General features: G+C 36.5%; 1 protein-coding gene across 6 annotated transcripts in view; it reads left to right on the top strand.

Moving 5' to 3' along the window:
- Window positions 1-20,529, top strand: part of LOC104378144 (uncharacterized) — a 44,381-nt gene extending 23,852 nt beyond the window's left edge. For 2 of the 6 annotated variants that reach the window (XM_086614087.1, XM_086614086.1), the window contains exons 22-30: window positions 61-10,830; window positions 11,246-11,397; window positions 12,921-13,080; window positions 14,354-14,506; window positions 15,842-16,009; window positions 16,911-17,008; window positions 17,360-17,494; window positions 18,394-18,508; window positions 19,280-20,529. In XM_086614087.1, coding sequence (XP_086470213.1) covers window positions 61-10,830; window positions 11,246-11,397; window positions 12,921-13,080; window positions 14,354-14,506; window positions 15,842-16,009; window positions 16,911-17,008; window positions 17,360-17,494; window positions 18,394-18,508; window positions 19,280-19,438 — 11,910 coding nt within the window. In that variant the 3' untranslated portion in view covers window positions 19,439-20,529. Of the gene's footprint in view, window positions 1-60; window positions 10,948-11,009; window positions 11,067-11,245; window positions 11,398-12,920; window positions 13,081-14,353; window positions 14,507-15,841; window positions 16,010-16,910; window positions 17,009-17,359; window positions 17,495-18,393; window positions 18,509-19,279 lie in introns of those variants that run through there. The other 4 variants (XM_086614083.1, XM_086614085.1, XM_086614089.1 and 1 more) reach the window with 3 other exon arrangements.
- The last annotated feature ends 3,161 nt before the right edge of the window (window positions 20,530-23,690 follow it).

Genomic DNA, 23,690 nt, shown 5'->3' with positions numbered 1-23,690 from the left:
TTTGAAGTATTCTTGTAACGTCATTTTCTTGATTTTTTTTTTTTTTTTTTATTTTATTAGTCTTTGAAACAAGATGGCGTGGTAGAGTCTATGCAGCTGGATCTGGAACAGACAAATGAAGAGCTTGACAAATTGAATACAAGCCATTTAGAGGAAAGATCTCAATTTATTCAAGATCTCCAGAAACGTGAAAGAGAAATTGATAATCTTAAAGAAGCACTGGCAGAAAAAGACAGGGAGATGTCTGTCCTGTCTTTGAATATGACAGAATATTCTGAACAGGTTATCATCCTAAAGCATCAAGTGCAATGCAAAGAGGAAGAAATACGAGAGATGGAAGAGGCTTTATCAAAGGCTGAAAGGGAAACTCATTTACTGAAAGAAGTACAAACAGCTGACGTAAGAGATGCAAGCGTGAAGATATCTCTTCTTTCTGAGGAGAGTAATACAATGAGACTAGAGCTAGAAAGAGTTAAAGTTGAGAGTGAAGCTAAAACCAAAGAAAATGAGGAATTAATAAGACAAAGCAGTGAGAACAGCATTACAATTAAGGATCTCCGTTCTGAAATCAAGGCCAACAGTGTCGCATACCATAACAAACTTGCGGAGTGTGAGTCACAAATTACTTTGCTGAAAGAACAAATTAGTAAGTCATCTGAAAAACTACAAGAAAACGAGGATAAACAAAGAAAAGAAACTGAATATTTGAAATCTCAGCTTGAAGAAAGCAGTACTCTAAAGGAAAAATGGAACAATTTGCTTAAAGAGAAAGAAAGTGAAGCACAGACACTTGAAAATGAGTTGAAGTCAGTTAAAGATTCTTACAACAAACTGGTTTTGGAAAATGCCAAAAAAGATGAAGAGTTGGCTGAGTTATCTAAGAAGCTTGTAGAACATACTGAACATCAGGAAACAATTAAAAAAGACTTACAAGAGAAGCAAGAGTTCATTATTTCATTGGAGCAGAAGCTTGGGCTTTTGGAGCAGCAAAATGAAGAGACTAAACTTAAATTAACTGGAGATCTGGAAGCCAAAGAGACGTGTTGCAAAGAACTTAGTAGCCAACTAAATGAAATACATAAACAAATTAACAAAATGGAAATAGAGACACAGGAGAAAGCTTCAGCTAATAAGCAATTACTGGCAGATCTTGAAGGGAAAGAAGAAAAATTGACAGAGCAAATAAAAGCAAATGAGTATTTGAGAAAAAGTATAGATGTGGTGGAAAAAGAGAAGGAACAACTTATCAGGGAAAATGAGAATTTGTCCAAACTCCTGGATGTAAAAGAGTGTGAATTGTTAAAGAAAATCCAGGCTGTGGCGGAAATAGAGAATAAGTTATCTGTTAGCACTACTGAGTACGAAAAAACTCTTTCAGTACTAAATTGTGATAAAAACACTCTGGCAAAAGAGATTGAAAAACTTTCAATACTTGCCGAGCAAAAAGAAAATTCGGTTGCAGAACAGCTGCGGGAGAAAACAAAGGAGTGTAATGTGCTAGCTGATCAGTTGTTTGAAAGCAAAGAACAGACACAACAGTTGCATGAACAAATGCAATCACTTCTCATTCAGCTGAAGGATGCTAGAGACAAAGAAATAAATAAGGAAGAAATGTTAAATAATAAGCTATCTGAATGCAGTAGCCTAATCCAAGAACTCAGCCACAATAAGGAAAAGAATTTACTACTGCAGGAACAAATTCAAAGTGTAACTTTGGATTTGGAAACCGTGAACAGGTCTCTAGAAGGGACAGTTCTTCAAAATGATTTATTACATGAGGAAGTGGAAGCGAGTAAGCTTCGTATTGTAGAGATGCAGGATGAAATTAAAAATCTTAAAGATGAAAAAACAAAGTTATCTCAGTTGATAGAAGAAAGAGACCTGACTGTAAAAAGTCAGAGTTCAGAACTTGAAAAGTTTCATAGGCAAGTTTCTGAAAAAATGGAAGAAAGTACAGTGTTAAATGATCAGCTACAGCTGCTAAGCAAAGAAGTGGATGTGCTTAGGCATGAAAAGGAGAACGTTTCAAGCTTATTGAGTGAGAAGTCACGTGAATGTGAATTTCTTCAGTCACAATTGGTACAGCAACAGTCTGAAACTTCTTCAGCAAGGCAACAAGCACATACAGCAGCTCTAGAGAATGAAAAATTGAAAACAGACATTGAAACAGTTAATGTTATGGTAATGAAAAAGTCAGATGAAGTAGCTGCTTTAACTTCACACTTGTCCCAACAAAGTCATAATATTTTAGCTCTGAAGGACCAAATTGATGGCCTGTTGATTGAAAAAGAAAACTTAAAAATTGTCTTTCAAGAAAAAGAAACTCTCCTTTCTGAAAAGGATGCTTTAATTAAGCAAATGAAAGATAGTAAAATGGCAGGAGAAGGGCAGTATATGCAAATCATTTCAGATCTGCAAAACCAAATACAAGCCCTAGGTTTTGAAATCAGCCAGGTTACACACACAATGCAGGAAAAAGACAATGAATTCAGGAGGCAAGCCCAAGAATTAAAGATATTAAAAGATAAATCTGAAGAGTCTGATGTGCTTAGGGTTCAACTGTCTGAGAATATGGAGATTATTTCTGACCTTCAATATCAGCTTAAAAATATGACAGAAAAATCATCCCAGTTGAATGATTCAATTATACAGAAAGATGAATCTTTAAAACAAAAGTTAGATGAATACATAAATTTAAAAGCACAGCTTTCTGAGGTACAGGAATCCTCTGTTTTGCGGGAGAAACAGTTAGAACTTTTAGCCTCTGACGCAGAACAATTAAAAGTACTTGTTTCAGAAAAAGAATTAGCCATCAGCAATATTTCATTATCCAGTGAGAATTTAAAGATGCAACTTAAAGAGAAAGAGGATGAATGTGAGGTCTTAAAGAAACAGGTGGTAGAGCTGGAGGACGTGAAAGTGAATTTACAAAAAGAAATACAACATCAGAAGAATGTAATAATTGAGATGGACCAGTCCCTATCAGAAAAGGAATCATCTCTTACAGAAAATAAAAGTCTGCTCAGTTCTCTGAAGGAGCAATCAAGGAAAGATGAAGAGAAGACAAATATAATTTCTCAGCTCCGAAGTCAGGTACATGAACTAACAGAAGAACTACAAAAATCTAAAGAACTAGTCCATGAGAAAGAAAATGCCTTTTTGTCTCTTCAGGAGAAAATTGAGGCACACTATAAACTAAGAACTGAGTTGAATGCAGCTCTTGGGAAAAAAGAAGAAGTTATTGCTGGACTGCTCAATTCTTTAAAGGAGAAAGATACCAATATACAGTTGGCAGATAGCAACGTTAATGTTCTTTCTAGTGAGATTGAGGTTCTCAGAGAAAAATTAGAGAGAAGTGGTACAGCCATTAAAAACCTTACTAAGGAATTTCAGGAAAAGACTGAGAAACTTGATATTAGTCAGAAGAAAATTGAGTCTTTGACTGTTGAACTTGACTCTCTTAAAAATGAACACCAAAAAGCACTAGACCAAATAAGTGCATGGGAAGAACAACTACAGCAAAAAGAATTGGCTGTGGAGTCTCTGCGTGTGAAGTGCACTGAACAGGCTGATAACATAGCATGTTTGAAGTTAGAGTTGGACAATGTAAATTCCAAATCATCTCAAGACTGCCATGACAATGCACTTTTAATAGGTAGTCTGCAGTGTCAGGTAGAGTCTTTAGAGAAAGAAAAAACTCTGTTGCAAGAAGATGCTGATAAACTGATGGCTGAAAACACAGAACTTCATGCATCTCAGAATCATTTGCAAAAGAAATTGGAAGAGCTCAGGGAAATCAATGAAAAACTGGAAACCAGTGAGAATTACTCAAGAATGCAGATAGATGCTGTCAAACTGCAGATGAAGACTGAAACAGAGAAGTTACAGATGCAGGTTAGTGTGAAGGGTGAAGAACTTTCTAAATTAGAACTTAAATTCGAAACTCTAGAACAAAGTCTACTTGAGTCAGAAAACAAATGGGTGACAGAACTTGATAGGGCAACTTTACAAAATAATAATCTTACTGAGCAATTGAGCAATTTAGAAAGTGAAATGACATCAAAAGATAGCAAAATCCAGTCTTTGCAGCAGGAGCTGGATCTTGTAAAAGAGGAATTAACTCAAAGCTTATCTCTGTTACTTAATAGTAGGCTTGTATGTAAAGAAAAGAGGGCACAGACTTCAGATTCTGAACTGCAGCTCACTGATAGTAAAATTCAGTTGGAAAAATTTTCCACTCTGATAACCACTATTTTGAGCAAAGAAACAGAAAGAGAACAATTAGAACTGGTGCTTTTAGAAAAACAGAAAGAAATAGACATCATGAAAGATGAATTAAAAGGTTTCCAGTCACTTGAGAAGCAGAAGGAGTTGCTGCATATTGATACTGAAAAGATGAAGGACCAATACAAATCTGAAATTGAAGGTCTGACAGAAGAACTAGTCACAGTCAAAGAAACGTTATGTAAACAACAGTCTCTCTTGCAAGAAAGGGAAGAGTCTTTTGCAGATGCAAATAAGCAGATTGAATTTCTTCAAGACAAGATAAATAAATCAGAAGAAATAGGAAGAACCAGTCAAGAAAAACTGCACGTTGAAGGTAAAAAAATAGCAAATCTCCTTGAAGAAATGGGAAAAAAAGATCAAATGATAGAAAACTTAACTTCCCAGGTAAATCAGCAAAAGGATTTAATTTCTAGTCTGAGCCAGCAACTGAAAGAAAAGGACTGTTCTGTTACCCAGATCATGGAATCACTGTCTAATGAAATGTTGAATTTTTCTGCAGAGAAAAATACATTAAATACCAAACTGCAGGACCTTGAAGCTGTTCATAATAGTTCTGTAGGAAAACTAAACCGAGTATTGCAGGAACTCGAGGATTGTAAGAAGGAACTGGAACACAGTCAGGTTATGCTAAGCAGTAGAGAAGCTGTGTTTAAAGATCTAATAAGTGAAAAAGAGGAGATGCAGTTTAATCTTGAGAAAATGGGCAAGGAAAAAGAGAATCTGAAAAAGAAACTTCAAGCAGCATTGATAATAAGAAGAGATCTAATGCAAAAAGTTGGAAAACTAGAAAAGAGTGGACAGGAAGAAATAGAAAAAGAGCAAAAAAAAGCAGAGGAGTTGTTGAAGAAAGTTAATGAGTTAACAGACAAGCTGAAACTAGTTGAAGTACAAAATACAGATTTTGAGTCTCATCTTGGAACTTTGAAGCAACAACTTTTAGAAAAAGATGCCAAAATAAATGATTTGACTGAAATTTTGTCTGCAAAAGCCTCTTACTTAGAGGAACTTCAGGACAATATTACAGAACTAAATGATGTCATTGCTGAAAAACAAAATATATGTGAGCAGAACTTAAAATCTTTAGAGGAAAAGGACTGCATGCTTGCTCATATGCAATCTATGCTTGATGAAAAAGGCAGTGCGTATGAAGAGGAACGTTCTCAGCTGCTCTTAGCTCTTGAAAAGGTGAAGTCTGAAGTTAAGAAGGAAGAATTGGTGAAAAATTCCAGTTCAGGAGAGCCTGATTCCAGTGGTGGGGATAGGAAGATTTGTCTGGACCTCAACAATGACATTGATGTCATCAATCAGTTGAAAAAAGAAAAAGAAGCCTTAGAGAGGGAGCTTTTGGTCAGGAAAGAAGATATAAAGAAATTTCAGAAAGAAAGAGAAGAGCACACTAAACTTGCAGCAGATTTTGATGAACAAAAAAACCACCTTGAGAATCTCAAACAAGAACATAAAGCACTCTGGGAAGTTCTTCAAACAAAATGTAAAGAACTTAACTTTAATCAGTTAGAAAAGTACCTTCTAGCGAAAGAGTGGGATTCACCTAAAGCAATGCTGGGAGAAGCAGCAGATGATCTAAGGAATTTGGAATCAGACAAAACAAGAAGCAAGGGTGAGGTTGCATCCTTAAAAGAGTCTGAAAACATGATCACTTCAGTGGCAAGTGAAGACACTGAGTTAAAAGAAATAAGAAGTAATTATGCAAAGCTTCAGGAGGAAACAGAAATGTTAAAGAAAGAGTTGAGAAAAATATCGGTTGAATTTGGTGATGAAAGAGAAGAAATGGTCAACTTAAACTCTTTAGGACAGCGGGAGCAGCAGCAATATAAGGACAGCTTGTTGGAGGACATAAAGCAGCTACAGAAAAAGCTGAAAGCGTATGAGGCTGAGGCTATAGACAGTAAGACAGCGCTCAAACGTGTGAATAATGAGAAAGCAGCACTTATTAAAAAAAGTGAAGAGGATTACAAGATGAGCCAGGAGAAACTGCAAAGACTGAGAACAGAAGCTAAGAAGGAGGTTGCAGAAAAGAATGAGGAAATAGCAGCATTGCGTTGTTCGCTTACGGATTTCAAAGATAAACTTGATCTGGAAAAGAAATTAAATGAAACTCTAAAGGGGGTTGAAGAAGAAGCCCGCCATTACAAAACAGCATTTGAAGAAATGAAGAATGAAAAAGACAAACTTGTCAGTTGTTTAGAAAAGTCCAATTTGGAAGTAATTAATATGAAAAAGGAGGTAAAACATTTCAGTGACGAAAACAAAAAGCTGCTGACAGAGCTGCGTGTGCTACATGAGAAGGCTGAGATGAGTAGACCTGTGGGGTCATGCAAAGAGTTTAAGGAAGAAGATAATGCTGAAAAAGAATCGGGAGAGTTTTGTTCGGAAAGTAATTCCTTTCAAGGAAAGCTGCAAGGTAAAGGCACCTGTTTTCAACTATCAGAGACTGATTACTCTGGGAAGGCTAAACTAAGAGAAGCAACAGAATGTCAAATCCAGAAACAAATGCAAATGATTGAAGAGCCCCTGGCAAAAACTGCAAATGTAAATTATTCTAAACCACAAGAACAAAGAACTATAGTAGAAGAGAAGTCCAGAGAGCACTTTCAAAGGAAATTGCAGGCGGCTTTAATATCACGTAAAGAAGCCCTGAGAGAAAATAAATGTCTAAAAGACCAGATTGATAAGCTGATATTGGAAAGAGAAGAACTGGTGAACAAGACAGGGATGCTCGAGCACTTGTTAGAGCTAGGTGGAGAAAAACAAAGTTCAAGTACTGTTTCTCCTTTGTCTGAAGAGGAGAGCCTTGTTTCTGAAAATGCTAGACTGTTGACTGAAAACGAAAACCTCACTGCGGCATGTGAAAGTCTTAAATCCACCATGGAGACTATAGTTCAGGAAAAAGAGGCCTTTTCTTTCCAACTAAATACTTTAAAAGATTCTCAGACAGTTGAATTAACAGGATGGAAGGCTAAACATAGTGAATTAAAGCAGGAGTATGAATCCCTTCTTCAGGCATATGAGAATATCAGTAGTAAAATAGCAGATATGAGGCAAGTTATTGATCTCAGTAGGGAAGAGAAGCAAGAGGCTATTCAAAGACTCAGGGAAGGAGAATCTGAGAAGGAGGCTCTTGAGAAGCATTTACAAAAACTCATTGATGAAAATGAGGTTATTAAGAATCAAATGAAACAGCTTGGTGAATCCAAGAAACTGGAAGTTGATGAATTACAAAGTAAAGCAGAAAGGCAGATACGTGAGCAAGAGGCAAGGGTGCAAGAACACCAGGATCATCTTCATGAACTCACTGAACAGAATCATCAGCTAATGGAGGAAAATGAGCAGCTGATACAAACTTCTGAAAACTTAAAGCAGGCTTTAGAGAAAATTCAGAATGAAAATGATATCCTTCATAATGACATCACTGTAACTAAAGCAGCTTTGGGAGATCTCCAAGTTCAAATGGAAGTGTACCAAAATGATATGCAATCTAAAATCAATGATGCATTATATGTGAATGAATCATTGTTAAAGGATGTTAATGTGTTAAAGGATAAACTCTCTGAAAAAGAACAAAAAGTGCTTTTCCTAGAACAAGAAAGAAAATTAATTTCAGAAAAAGTGAAGGAAACTGAAAAATCTTTGGACCATAAAAATAATTTTCTAACAAAACTGGACATGGAATGTAAAAGTCTTACACAAGAAATTGTTAATCTAAATGAAAAAGTTAAGATTTTAGAGGATGATAAATGTCTGTTACAGGAAGAATTAGAAAATGTGCAAGAAAGTTCTTACAAAGTAAAGAATGAGAGAGAATTTCTTGAGACAGAATTGCTTAATCATGTTACAAAAGTTGATCATCTTACTGACAGAATGAAATCAGCACAAGTACAGAATAACTTGCTGTTGCAGCAACTGGAAGAATTAAAGGCAGAAAAATGTAATGTGATTAGAGAAAAAGAAGAACAGCAGTTACATCTTGTAAAAATGTTTGAGGAGAAGGTGAAAAGTGCTCAGAGGGATAATAATGGAAGTAAAAACAAAACGAAAGAATTGCAAGAACTTTTAAAGGAGAAACAGCAGGAGATCAACCACTTGCAAAAGGATTCTATAAAGTTCCAGGAGCTGATCCTGGATTTGGAAAGATCTGTGAAACTGTCTCAGTCAAAAAGTGAAAAATTCGAGAAGGACTTAAGTAATACATCAGAAAAGCTTGCAAAGTCAAATGAAGAAATACATCATCTCAAGGGGAAGCTTTCTTCACAGATGAACTTGTTGGATCAGTCAAAGAATGAAGTGGACAGGCTTATAGATGAGAATCTAAATTGGAGAAAAGAACTTAAAAAGAAAGAAGACGAACTACAAATTCAAAAGAAAGAATATGAGAGAGAATTGGAATTTAATCTTCAACAATTAAAATTGGTTCACAAAAAAGAATTTTTGAAACTGGAGGAAAGACATGGTGCTCTTGAGAGAGAAAAAGACAGGGCGATTAGTGAGATTCATGGTTTGCAAGAGCAAGTTAGCATTAAGGACTCTCAAAACAAGAAACTTCAAGCAGATTTGAATGCAGCTTTGGCACGATTAGCTGCTTTTACAAAGTGCATGTCCTCTCTTCAGGATGACCGGGACAGGGTAATCACTGAAATGAAAACCTGGGAAGTGCAGTTCAAAGAGGCCATCCAAAATAAAGAGAAACAGATAGAAGACAGTAATAAAAGAATAATGTCTTTACAAGATGAATTGAAAGACAAAATCACTCAGATTCAAGAACTGAATATCAAATATTCTGTGGTAGAGGAAACAAAGGATGAACTGCATTTGAGGCAAAAATCTGTTGATGTACAACGCTATGAAGAGCTCTGCAGAATAAAGAAAGAAAATACGTTTTTTGTTAAGAGGCAGCAAGAATTGGAGAGTGTTCTTCAGTCCAAAGAAGCAGCTTTGCAAGCGCTCCTTAAAGAAAATAATTCTCTTAATCATCTCATAGAGAATAGTAAAAGTGCGGGAAGAGAGATAAAAGCTCTGGAAAGTAATTTTACAAGACAGGAACAAGAATTGCAACAGCTTCTAGCTGAGAAGGAAAAAATTAATGCTGAATTGCAAAAGCAGATTACCATTTCTGAGCAAATGAAGTTCATGCTAAATAATAAAGACAGAGAAATTTCCTTACTCATTTCTTCAAAAGGTGATGAAATTTCTGACTATCTGACTCAGGTACAGGCTCAACATAGAAAACAAATTGAAGAGTATGAACTTCAGTTAAGGTCTTTGCAGATAGAGAGACAACAATCTTACGAGTCCTGTCAGAGAATGGAAAATGAATTGAGAAATCTGCAGATGAAAGCAGACAAAGTTGGTGAAGATAAGTCTGCAGTTGCCAGTGAAATAGATGCCTTTAAAAAATCAATGTCATCTCTTCAGAGTGATCGGGATGATCTTTTTTCTAAATACAAAGAGCTGGAACGTCTGCACCAAGATGTCTTAAATCAGCGGGACAGTCTTATAGTTGGCAATGCAAGTGAGAATAATGCTTTGAAACAAGAATTAAGGATGCTTCTCAATCAGATAGATGATCTTCACTCTGAAAATGCAATGTTAAGTGCGCAGCTGATTAAGTATAGAGAAGATCTTAACCATGTTTTATCTCTGAAAGACCATCAGCTGAAAGACTTACTTAAGCAGAAATTGGATTGTATTAAAAGCCTTGAACAAGAAAAATACGATCTTCAAAAACAAATAAAAGAAATGCAACTTTCCAATGAATTGCAGAAGGATACTGCTGTATCTTTGGAACATGAAAATAAAAAGTTAGTGTCTAAAGTAAGTGATTTAGAATCTTTAATTGCGTCATTGAACAAAGAAAAACTTGTTTCTGAATCTGGAGAGAAACTACTGATTAGTGATAGTGTTCAGAAAAAACAATGTGTATCAAATGGACAGTATGGAAAAAGTCTTCAGAAGAAGATTCAAGAACTCCAGAAATCAAGAGGCAGAAATACTAAGGATGCAGATGAGGAATACGGTCAGACTCTTTTGACACTTGAACATCGAGATGAACCTGATGTTTTGGCAGAGAAGATGATACTAGAAGTTCAATCTCAAAATAGTGAGCTGAGGTCCCAAAACGAGGCCTTTGGGAAAGCAATGACTGCTCTGCAAAATGATAGAGATAGGATAATAGAGGACTTTAAGGTACTTCAGAGCAAATACACATCTGAACTCAAGACTGAAAAAAAGAAAGGAGATGAACTTGAAGCTGAATTGGATGGCTTTAAATTACATCTTATCAATATGCTCAAAGAAAGTTCTCTTCTGAATCGGGCTATTTTTGATGCTGCAGATAAGGTTACACTTGATCAGATTGCTGATGAAATTGGAAATCTCTGTAGGACATTAGTCAGTCGAGATGTGGAGGTTAGCAGGCTCTCATCTGAGTGTGGGAATTATGTTCACCAGATTGATGCGTTTTCCAAGGCTATGGCCAGTCTTCAGGATGACCGAGACAAATTGCTGCAGGAACTCAGCAATCAGAAGGTAACTTCTGAAAGAATACAGGGCACAGCTTCATTTCCCATTGCTTGCAATAGCATCAATGAGATAAATTCCTTTAAAAGTAGTTTGGATATACCTCAGAACAATAGGGAAAGATTGGTAAGTTTTAATTAGCTACATCACTTTGATTTTTTTTTTTTAATTGTTTTTTTTTTATGCAGAGAATGCTTAGAGACATTCATGAATTCTGGAGATTAACTTTGTAAATTATGTGAGTGGTAAGCAGACATTGTGTGACTAGAGAAGGCATGCTTACAATTTTGGGAGTTTAGGTAATTATCCTGTTAAATGTGAACAAACGGGAGAAAAACATTATTCTGTAATTAGAGTTCTAGCGCAAACAAAACTTCAGTCATATAGTTCGTTCCAGTTCACTAATCACGTTTATTAAACATAGGCTAAAGAAGGAGCCAGCCTTGCAACTGTTGAAATATCAAAACTGAAGACCAAGGTTGATGATTTGGAGAAGGCGTTGCATCAGACAAAAGCCTTCCAAGCAGAAACTGAGAGAGAGATTGCATCATACCAGAGTGAGCTTGTTGGATTAAGGTATAAATGTTAAAATTAAAAAATAGAACATGTGGCTGTTGTTTAGAATTCTTCAGTGACCTCACAACCTGACGTAAAGCTGACACAAAATCAAAACTATGTATAGTTTAGCAGGAAGTAGGATAAGAATATTTCTGTATTGTGCGAAATCGACTTCCGCAGGGTTGTCTTTGTTTGTGGTTGTCCTTGTTTGTTTATTTGACGATCTCTTTGTTTATGTAACATTTCAAGCAGTCTTAATTGAGTGTTTTCTGTTGGTGACTTGGATATATGCAACTACAGTTTAAGAATCTTATTTCAATACTTGGTATTGTATTCTTCTCAGTGTAATGATTGATATGGCTGAACATTTCGCCCCAGATGTCTTTTTTTAAAAGAAGTCTGAGGTGTTGCATATTTGGCCCAACTACATGTGGAAAATTGACTTCATTTCACATTTTAGCATTATTTTTGTAGTTTCAAGAGTCCACTTCAGCACTGATCACATCTTGCATCATCTGTGATAAATGAATATTGTGACACTTTGGGCCTAATTCTGTGAATGCCTCATGAGATCTGCTTCAAAGAAGGCACTAGATGTTTTTGAGGGGCAGTCATTGGAGGCAGATCAAGATTTGGTCATGTTAGACTGCTGTTTCCTTCAAGCTTTTAAACTTGTGCAGATGATTGAAGTGCGAAAGCGTGTTATGATCAGTTCAGTGAAGATAATTTTGTTTGAGTTCGAGGCCAGTAGGCGGTATCCTAGTGCCTTACTGCATTTTATTGTCTGTAGTGCCATTTCTAGATCTCTAATTAAAATCTGTGTAAGATAATATCTGTTTTATACTAGAAGCTTTTGGGGAAGGAGGTGTAGATCAAAAGGCCCTCCCCACATTTACCTTTGCAAATATGAGAAAGTTAGCATGAAATATTCAAACCTGATTCTAACTTGTAGACTTAAACCAGTCTTTTTCCAATTTTTTCCCCAAACTCTCAAAACATATATTAAATTGAATTCAAAAGGATTTAAATTACTTTTATGCCCTTTGTGATATTGCCTGCGTGTGACAGCAGTTTCTGGAGATGTGTCATGTTTGTTTATTTCCATGTTCTGAGTCTAGGGTGTTCTTCAAACTTGTGTACTTGCATAGGGTAGATGGAGCTATCTTGAGCAGCGTTCTACACAGCTGCGACCTAGAGTTGCTTGGCTGCGCAAACTTATTTTTTAGGTAACTGAAACATTTATTGTGTTAACAGATGTTGGTATCTTTACAGCTAATGAAATTCTTTCGTCTCCAAGCCAACGAAGTAAATGTGACGTTTCCAGGCTTTGTTTTCTATTTTATTTTTTTTTTTTCCCAGCAGATGTTTTTAAACTGAAGTATGTATTGAGAATGTTCATTTAGTGTTCCATATTTGCATATAGCTATTTAAAAAATACCATTATTTATTTCAGAAATAACAGTAAGTACAGCTTTATCCTTTTTATTGACTTGTACATAGTATATCATCATTTAACTTCTAGTCTAATGTTTTATGTTCAGAATGGAAAAAAAACTCCTCCTCTCAGAGACCCAGGCACTGCGAAATCAGTGTCAAACCACAGTTGCTGAGAAAGACCGACAGATTGCAGAACTACAGAAGCTGCAGCAAGACTTGGTCGTTAAGAAATCGATCTCCGCTGGCAGCAATTACCCAGTCAAGGTAAAGAAATTAAATGTAGTGGGAGGCATGAATCTACTTCCATCAGTTTATTGTATTAAATTTGCAGCCTAGTTCCCAAGAGAGAGCTATACAGCATATGATAGTGAAGTATGGAGGGCTGATGAGTGGATTACCATTGTAGCTACAACCTATTATCAGGGACACAATTTTAAAGAGGATCAAAAAAGAACTTGGTAGTTTACATTGACAACAGTTTTCAAAATTTCTGTGCTTGATGCTAACGAATTAAAGATCTAATAAAGTTAATTCTTCAGAACCTAAATAAATCTCTAATTACTGTAGATGAGAATAGCACCTAACTGGGAGGAGAAGGGAGAGAGAGGTGTTCCTAATGGAAATGTTCTTGTCCTTCCCCTGAAGCAGCTGGAGTTGGCTTCTGCCAGGAACAAAATACTAGATTTAGAAAGGCAGCAGCTGAGACTGGCAATTGATGTCTACTTTTGTAGGCTATCATTGAAGGTTCAAGGAAAGTGTTATCTTAGAATAATATTCTTATTTGTCTTTCCTGTGCTAATGGAAGTAAACCGTATTCCTTTTAATTTAATGAAAAACATTATGTTAGTTGGTCAAGTTTGTGTCTCGTATGCTCTCCATTTCCTGTGATTAAAATCACAAATAAAAGGTATTGAACAGTAAAGTCTGTTGGGTTATGGAATATTTTATGTGGTAGAGTCTTTATTTCATGTTTGTATGGGAAAATAGATTCCATAAAGCATTAGAGATGGCACACTTCCCTCCATTATTGGAAATTAACATCAAAATCTTGACCTGCCAGAGATAAAGAAGGCCAAAGCTATTGAATCAGTGATAAAGTTGGGTGTTTAGGTTTTTTTTCAGAATAGACTTTCAGGTTTAGATTCTAATTTACAAAATAGCTGTTCTTCTACAAGTCATGAATATCATACAAGACTAGTTTGAAAATAATTTTTGAAAGGTGTTTTATATTATTTTAAAATTTTTTCTTTTTTTTTTTTTGATTCACACTATTTGTAAATTAAAAGTTAAGTTGGGTTGCCTTTTCATGGTAACTTTTAATTGTTATTTTAATTGAAGTATGTAGGTTGAAGACACTAAGGAGAAAATATTTTTTCAATACAAAGACTCTTGCAAATGTGGTGTTAACTTGTGAGATGGAAATGATCTTGTGAAAAGGAAATTATTAGGTAGTCCATATGTATATTTAGTGTTGGAGTTGTATATTATTTAGAGAACTCCTATACAGTTTACCCTGAATATGCTAATACTTTTAAAGGTTTTAGAAACTGCCTCCCTTGCTGGAAGTGCAGATACACTGGAGGAAATGAAACATGTCTTAGCTGAGAAGAATCAGCTTCAAAATGAACTGCAGCGCTGTCTTCAGGAGATGCACCAGAAGGATCTGCATTGTCAACAGATTAATTCAAAGGTAATTTAGAACAACAGCTGCAAGCCTAAAGAGCTCATACAAATCTGAGCTGATGTCAACATAGAAATACTGCTAAATTGGCAGTGTCTTGTATGATTGAAAGTTAGTTTGCTTTAAAAAATATTCTTCAAAACAACCCTGTTGGCTCAGACTACAAATTGCAAACTACATGTCAGTATTGTCTTTCTGTCAGGCTTTCCTGGCTTGTTATTTGGCTGAGAGTCGTTTATTTCAGTCTGCATTCTGAAGACATTGATTGAGGCACTGCTGAACTTCTACTCAAAATATTTTTCACTGTAGACAGAAAGACATGTCTGTCTTAGCTGGAACAAGATTTTAGCTATCTCGTACCAATTTAAATACCTCAAAAATGTTTCCTTACAAATTTTTGAAGACTTTTGTGGCTGTTAAGATAGTAAGAATGTGTGTGTGTGCGTGCACATGTGTGTTTGTGTTCAGTTTTGTTCCCAAAAGTTTGTAAACAATCTTGGAAATTTCCTTAATGTTTATCTCTCTTGTGTGGTTTGGTAGTTAAAGCAAATTAGGTTTATGTTACCTTTCCTCTGACATTGTGTCTGTTTTAAGTCCTTCACCCAAACATTTTAGAAACTTTTAATGATTTTAACCAAACTTTGAAACAGGTGTAGAAATCTCAAGCTCTTGCAAATGAAGATGAGTGTTTGGCTACTGGATAGAGACCCAAATTACAGTCTGTTTTTCGAAAAGATGAAAACTTGACTGCTGAGCATACCTGGACTGCCTGGTGAACGTGTTTATACCACCAGGCTCTTTGGCTATATGCCTTGTCCTGAAGTAGCAACTAGGTATACTGTCTTTTGCCAGGTGGTGATATCTTAGCAAACACAGGGAGGAAGGCATCGTAGAATCATAGAATCATAGAATGGTTTGGGTTGAAAGGAACCTCAAAGATCATCCAGTTCCAACTCCCCTGCAGGCAGGGAAACCCTCCACTACACCAGGTTGCTCAAAGCCTCATCCAACCTGGCCTTGAACGCTTCCAGGGATGGGGCATCTACAACTTCTCTGGGCAACCTGTTCCACTGCCTCACCACCCTCAATGTATAATATTTCTTCCTTATATTTAGTTTCTGGTTTGGGCGTAATGATAAAAGAGAAATCAGTACTCAGGTTTCATTATTTCCACTGCTCGTAAAACAACTAGTTAAATCTTACCAAGCTGTGACCTTGCCAAAAAGTTGATGCAATTTTGAAACTAGAACTCAGTTGTTTTCAACAGCAGGTCTCAAATCTGTAGTAATTTTCTGGAGGAGATAACTCCTAATTTTTATTTGTTTAAATGTTTATTTCTTTCAGGTTTTGCAGTCAACAGAAGAGAACGCTATCTTGTCTGCCCAGTTGAAGACTCTTTCGCAGACTCTAAGGGATAACCAGCTTCATTACACTGACTTGCAAAATCGTTATATAAGACTGGAGAGGGAATATCAGACAATGCAAGTAACATCTTTCCAAGGCACTGTTCAGGTAAACACGTATGTGGAAATATATTTTTTTTTCTTCTGTGCTTACACTTTTCTGGTTTTCATGCTAAAAATGAAGTAAATAGTTTTTGTTGTACTGATTTAGTACTTTTGCTAGCCCATGATGTGCTGAAGATAACTGTCTGTATTGTTGTAAAGCTGTTTTTGACTTTTCATTTAAGGAAGCTGTTTATACATATTTTTTTTGGTTTTGAAACATCATGGTCTACAGCTGACAAAGATATTGGGCGATCCCTAATCACTGGATCAGCAAAGTTTAGTGATAATTTCACATCAGTTATGAATTACTTTGCAAGGTGTTTGAGTAATATTTTTAGAAGTGAGATCTATATCACCAGTTCAGCATCCTTTGCCAACCCTTCATCCAGATCTGTAAGCTTATTCCTTTGTGATCTCTTTATTTTTAAAAAGATTTTCTATGCTGCCTTGGTTATTCAGTAACAATACGATAACCTAAAATATCATATGGATACATAAATAAAACAACTCTTACTCTTCCATAAAAGGAAATAAACACCATCAAGAAGAACTGTAAAAAATACACGAATAGCTGCATTACTTATGAAACTGCAGTCAGTGCTGTATTACTATGTGGATATGTAGGTGCATATCTTCCGCTTCAGACATTGTTCAGAGATTGCAGTGTTATGCAGTGTACATGTATCCTTCAAGTCCTGCAGCACACGCAGGCAGTATTCTTCATCAGCTTTCTGTTAGAAAACAGGTTTGGAAAATTGCAGCTCCGGAAATTGAAAGATTAAATGGCACAAAGAGTGCTTTGTTCCACTGCTTTTGTGGTGCTTATGACTTCTTTAATTGAAGTAAAGATTTTTAGCAACTAGAAAAATGGTGACTGGCTTTTTTCCCCCTTTAATATTTCCTAGGATGAAACTAGAGCAGAAGTTCCCCCTGGAGCACCTCAGGAAAGATCTGCGGTTGTTGCTCAAATAGACAACACGGAGCTAAATGAACTCCGCAAAAGGTCAGGACTGAGAACATGTATTAGCAATATTGTTTTGCTGACAGCTGTGTTGTAAGTGTGAAAGTAATGCTTTTCTATCCCTCTAAGGCATTTTGAGGAAAAAAGGAAAGAAGTGGATTTACAGTGAATTAAATGAATCATATTCATGTTCTTGAATTATTACTATTATCTGGTAATATTTGTGGTTTGTTTCTGTAAAGATATATACTTACGGGTGACTTTATTTCAATCTAACGCATGTCATTATAATGAAGTCTTCGTCACAAAAAAGGACATTCTTTAATAACAAAGAACAAGAAATTAATTCTTCAAGTACGTAAAATACTGATTTCAGTTTTCATTTTGCCACAGGCTTGCAGAGACTGAGCAACAATATGATTCAGTGCAGCAGGCTCTCTCACAGCTGACAGAAACACTGTCAGAAGAGAAGAGGAGGAGAGAAGCTGCAGAAGAGGCTCTTGGACTCTCTGAGGAGCAAAGTAACAGGTAAAATACCTCTATCTGTAAAACATGGGTTTTTTTTTCTTTTGAAATGAAAGTGTCTGTAAAACTTCTTTGTCTTTCCTTATACTTTTGAAGTATGTGACAGTTAGATTGGTACATTGAACCCTTATGTGGATATGAAATAACATGTTCAGAGAGCCAAAGCCATGTTTTGCTTCTGCTTCCCCTTGGACGAATGCATGGTGAGGTTTTCATTTACTCTATGCCTAGAGTAAATGCAAAGTATATTACAGAGCTGGGAAATGGAGTGTCAGATTTTTTGTTTGCCTTTTATTTTTAGTGAGAGTTGTGATAGATTTTTCCTATGGGTGTTAGATTTCTGAGCAAATAATAGAACAAGAAAAATAATAGAACCTGTTTATGAGTCCAAAGTACCTGAAGCAATGAAAATGCATGTGTAACTGTGTTAAAATCTTAAGTCTAACTCTGTGGATCCAGTAAATGTTACGGGCTTTGGGATTTTTTTTTTCTGTATTTAATTTCTGGCTTCAGATGTTGGACTCAGTAGTGAGTGGTATTTCTTTTGTTCCTGAGTTAGAAAAACATCTCACATATGGCAACTTGAGTACAGCCACTGTTTAGATTTAAAATATCATTATCCATTTGCCTACATAAAGTGTCCATCATTACCATCATCTGAAAATCACTCTTCAGTCAGATAGTGATGATGGGGATTATTCTGAGTAAATAAAACACCTGAAGGAGTAGATTGCAAATAGAGACTGAAAAAGACCTGACAACATGAACTAAGTCTTACTGGTTTTTGTGGGGACCTCCCCTCAGTAACGTAAGTGTACAAAATAGTGTTTCTTATGTGAATTCGGTACTTTAAAAGCGCAGATAATTTAGTGCTCCATTGCCTCTCTTTAATTTTTCTTTAGATTTGAAGTAAGCAGTTACAGGTCTGCACCTAGCGAATACACCGTTCAGATGGAAACTGAGGAGGAAAGGGAAGCCTTAATCATCAATCCTAGTGAACATGTTGTTGTGCGAAAAGTAAGTAAATGAAAGCCTTTAAAAACCCTGATCTATGAGCTTCTTGAAAGTGGTGTGCATATTGCATACTGCTAGTTGCAGACGGGATTGAAGACAACACAGCTCTATCTCCTTCATGCTACTCCTTTCTTTTTCCTGTCTTCCCTCTGCTATGCCTTTCTTTCAACTGTCATTCATTCTTGGAGCGGAGATTTCCCTTCTGAGTGTCTGGGAGTCACTGGTCTTGGTTTGTCCTCTTTACATGTAAACATTGGCCTGGAGCAGCTACGTGTCTAATCTGCCTTGCCTCTGAAAAGTGGGCTGTGAAGTACACTTTTCTTATGTTGGATACTATGGGGATGATGGACCATAGAGACATCCATTCCAAGTAGCAAACTACTACTGAGACTATGTTTTACTGAAAAAACATCCTTAATTTTTTTCTGTTTGAGTTGTGGATGGTGAGTCAAATATAGGCAGCTGTGTAAAGCATGCCATATAACGTATGTCCAAATTAAAATGTGAGTAATCATGTTTATATTACACATGTGGCCATTAACCAAAATGTGTATGCATATAATTAGGCATTTTCATATCTAGTATGCATCTCCCCTTTTGTTAATGCTGTTCTCTTTGGCCTTCAAATCATTTGCGCTTGCAGCCTGTGCTCTGACATCCGTTGCTGCATCAGAGGCAAGAGATTTATAATGCCTCAGAAGCATAAGCTGCAGTGGAGCTGCTTCTTGTCTGTGTTCATGATTACTTATTTGAAGTTTTTTGTTTCCTAACCAGATGAAAGGAGGAGCCCTTTCCTTCAGAAGATGGCTTCGAGGGCGAAGTCTTTACTGTTCGAAGCTGCTGACCTCCAGAGCAAAATCCCGCTATTTATTCCTCACATACCTAGTTACACTACATCTTGTTGTTTTACTGTGCCTCACTGGTGTTCTCTGAATACACTGCATTTTCTGGGTAAATTCTTTCCCTGTAGGTAATGGTGTGCCAATTCAAGATAATAGACTTTTCACATGCTGCTGTTAAGCTATGCACTGGACACAGTTGTATATATTCTTGTTACACTACGTGAATCTTGAGCTTCTGAAAAGAAATTTGTGTATATCACAGTTGCTCCAAAGTTGACTTGAATTGCTCTTAAACAGTGGAATATTATATTTGCTAAGGAGAAGATATTCCCCTCTGTTTGCCCTATAAAGAAACTGCTGCATACAAGTTATTTAATATTGTTTGTGAGTACATAATGATTGATTACTACTGAATGGGTTGTAAATGATATCTTTTCTATATAAATTTTATTTTAAGAGTTAAACTATAAATTTTAAAGGAATATTCAGCTATTACTGTTTATTGGCTTCTTGATTATAACAAGAAGTTTTATAGAGTGCAATAAAGGAAGAACTACTGAATTTTTGATTTTCTTTTTTTTTCTGAAAATAAAGATTTAAGAAGGTTGGTCTTTGGCCGTTCAGTTTGTAATGGCTCTGACAAGGTGCACAGATATGTGCATGGTAATGAGGTAAGCTGACAAGTAAAGATTCAGAATTGAGATGACATGAAGAAATTATTTTAACTTCTTATATTCCTTTACTGTTGTTTAAAGGTGCTATTTCTGTAACTTTTCCTGTGGGGTTTCTTTTTTTGTTGTTTTATGTTGTTTTTTTTGTCTTTTTTTTTTAATTCACTTGCAGTTCTTGTCTATTGGGTTTAGCTACTGCATATCTTTAGTGCAAAATGTTACTCAGCTGCTCAACACATGAAATTCAAGCTTATAAAGACGCAACCTTATGTATTTTACATACTTGTGCTTCAAGCTACAAATAAAGGGTGTGTTTTCAACTAGGAGACTACAAGAAGCTGAAGATTTGCATTCAGCTTCTGTAGACACGTAACAGAGTGTTATGCCTTGCATATTAATACATCCATGTTTTGTTAACCTGCACAACTACTTCTCTGATTGAAAAAATAGCTTACTTGTGAAGACTGTGGCCACTGGAAGCTAGAATGTTGTTTTTGCACCCTGTATTGTTGGTTGGTGTTTGTTCTGTCTGCGTTTCTGCTCACATCTGTGTAAAATGGAGATGCAATCAAAACAAGCCAAGTCTAAGGAAGCAGGCATAAAGTCACAAAAAAAGAAGTAGATGTTTGATTTCCTGTTTGCTAGACTAAAATCCTAAAAATCTTGTGGGAAAAGAAAAACCTAATGAGTATGGAAATAGATGGATTCCATCAGTTTTACTGATGGGCGGGTGCAAGGTTGACTTGGAAGAGATGTTAGTGAACTGAATTACCTGCTTAAGGTCCAAGGATTCTTGTGTGCGAGGTCTACAGCACAGTCACATGACAGATAAGGAAGAGGGGTTGGTTGACATTTGCGTTTGCAGGGTTAACATTTGCCAAATTGTATCTGATGTTCTGCATTGCTTGTTTTGTCCTATGGAATAGGAAATACTACCAGCCATAGCTACCACTGAAAGTAAATCCTGTAAACTTTCGTCTTTGGATGGTTCTTTAATATATCTTAGTGTAGCAAAGGTCTGGATTTCTATATAAACCCAATATAATTGGTGTCTATTTTTGTAAAGTGGTAATGGCTCGGCTCTTTTGAATGGCTGATTGCTGATTCAGTCGTTGTTTTCGGCCATTGTGTCACCCAAGTGCAGAGATAAATCGGCTATTTTCAGTCTTTGCACCACGCAACCAGACAACAAGTACAGTTGAAACAGGAGTACTGTACATGGTAAGACTTCTCCCTTTCCAGCTTGAAGATGGCCGTTAACAGAATGATAGCGAGCTATTCTTAGCTAATTGTGTTGTAATGAAACAGAACGCTTTCTGATGACAACAGTGGACCTACAAATCCTTCCAGTCTTACTCATGTCATATGAGGAATTTTTGTCTTCAGGGGAGAAAACAGCCCTCTGTCATGAGGCATCGCAAGTTAGCAAGTGGGAAAGGATCCAGAGATGTTAGAAATTCTGCCCTAATTTATCCAGGCCTTTGTGCTGTCACTGTGATAAGCACAAACAACAACAAAAAAGTTTCCAAAAATGGCTTGACATGTGTAGATAGTCTGTGAACTCCATTCCAGAAGCTGATATAAATGTAATGGAAGGTGAGATCATGTTATTTAAGAGGCTTTTACAAATCATCACCATTTCCTGGGTAAGTATTGCCCTGAGAGGTTTTTCATGTTACAGTTTGTGATTTTAATGCTTCGCTTCACTTGGTCTGAGATCTTTTGGAGATTTACACACTTGCTGGACTTGGATGCTGGTTGCCTCAAGCTTTGAAGGAATTCCAGAGGGTCTCCTGGTGGAAGGTAATTCAGGTTTGACTGCTTAGTTGCAGGGAGACATGCAGACGTTCTTCATCGCTGGCAGGGTCGGTAGGGTGCAATGAAACCGTCTTAATTTGTCCGAAACTTGGAAGAACACTTCAGTAGTTTTTGCCGTCTGGACATCAGGCCTTATGCAGAAACCAAAAATGAAGTTCTCTGTTAATTGTATTTAATTTCACACTGGGAATTAGACAAATAAAAATAAAAGGAAATTTAGGAAATTTATTTGGGAACTTCATCTGCTGACAAGATTTCCAAATAGCCGTTTTGTGAAAATGGTTATTAAACCTATAAAGTCAGCAGCTGAAAAGCAATAATTCAATCAATGAAAATTTTAAGTAGTGCTCTTTATCAGTTCTTTCACCTTGTAATTAAGTAATGATATTGAAAGCAAGAGGATTTTTTTTTAAAAAAAAGAAAGGGAGAAGAGGAAATGAACAAATTCAGCCCTTGATTTTATTAGGAAGTGCTGGAGGCTTCTCTGCTATCTAATCGATAGTGAGTAAAAGTGTAAACGATTGCTGCCAGCACTCCAAAGTGTAACTTGCACAGATCAACCAGGGTTTCCCCAGGAATTTTATTTCTCTTGAGTGTGACTGTACTGACTTTAGTTTTACATTTAAAGCAATATATGAAATGCTGTGTGTATGAATGAATGGGAATATTATTTCTCACCATGGAGGATTAAACATCTTGGTCCTATTCAGCCTTTTTAGATGCTGAGCTCTCAGAGCTTTGTAGTGTTTCTCTACTTGAAAATTCCCTACTCCTGAATTTTGGTATCTCATCTGATGTATTTAAGAACTGAGTTTCTTTCCATTCACATCTACATTGATGGAGTCAGAGTCTGGGTGCAGTTCTGTAATGCTGGATACTGCTGGGAAATGGTTGGTTTATTGCATTCTAAAAGTCTTTTCTTGAGGGTTTTAGAAGAAAATAACAATTCATGGCAACACGAATGAATGTTCTAAAACATCAGCTACTAGAACTGATGGTTAAACATTCCTATATTAAAGCTGTTAACAAATTTATGGGATAAAATTATTCTGCTTCCTTAAGCAAAAAGGAATCTTTCAATCCCAGACACATCAACAAGAATTAAAATTATTTTTCTTATTTAAATTAATGTCATATTTTTGAATTATGCTTCCATTTCCCCTGTGAGTGTTGGGATTAGTCGTGTCACAGCCTTGCTTCGTAAAGCATACGGGAAAGGATTGAACAGGAACTTCATGCAACTCAAAACTTTAAAAAACCAAAACTGTTCCTGTTTGTAAATCTCCAGGGACTTTGGTATGCTGGTGGGGATCCTCTGAAGAGCGTGAGATATTCTGAATTCCACAAATAGGACAGCAGGAGTTGGTTGCAGGGCAGACCTGGTGCTGGTGGCTGTTCTGCCACTGCTCCTGGCCTGTCTGTGCCTGTAGTGCTAAGGTGGGACTGTGATGCCATCAGAATTTGGGTATGTTTTTGCATTAACTGCAAAAATGTTGCTTAATGTGTTTTTGCGTTGTTAGGGAGAGGCCTTGGCTGGACAAGTGCTGTTTTTAATTCCTTTCCCGTTTCTGAGGTACCTTTCCTTACCCAGTGAAGTTACCAGAGAAGGAAAAATAAAATCCTTCCCTCTCCTCGACTGCCTAAAGAGGCAATCATACGCTCCTAAAAATAACCCAGGAATCTGAAATGGGAGTCTTGGTGAAATTCAAGCCTTCCCTCAGTGGGAGTTTTGCCATGAATTTCAATGCGTTCAGGACTTCGTCTGATGTGTTGGCCAACCGCTGAAGTTGAGTTGTTCCTGGGCAGTTGTGCCAGCTGTTACCCAGAATAACCACTTCGATAAGGTATTTACCA

Source organism: Tauraco erythrolophus, chromosome 6, assembly GCF_009769465.1.
Source record: "Tauraco erythrolophus isolate bTauEry1 chromosome 6, bTauEry1.pri, whole genome shotgun sequence".
NCBI classification, from domain to species: domain Eukaryota; kingdom Metazoa; phylum Chordata; class Aves; order Musophagiformes; family Musophagidae; genus Tauraco; species Tauraco erythrolophus.
This window is presented reverse-complemented; position numbering and strand designations above follow the sequence as displayed.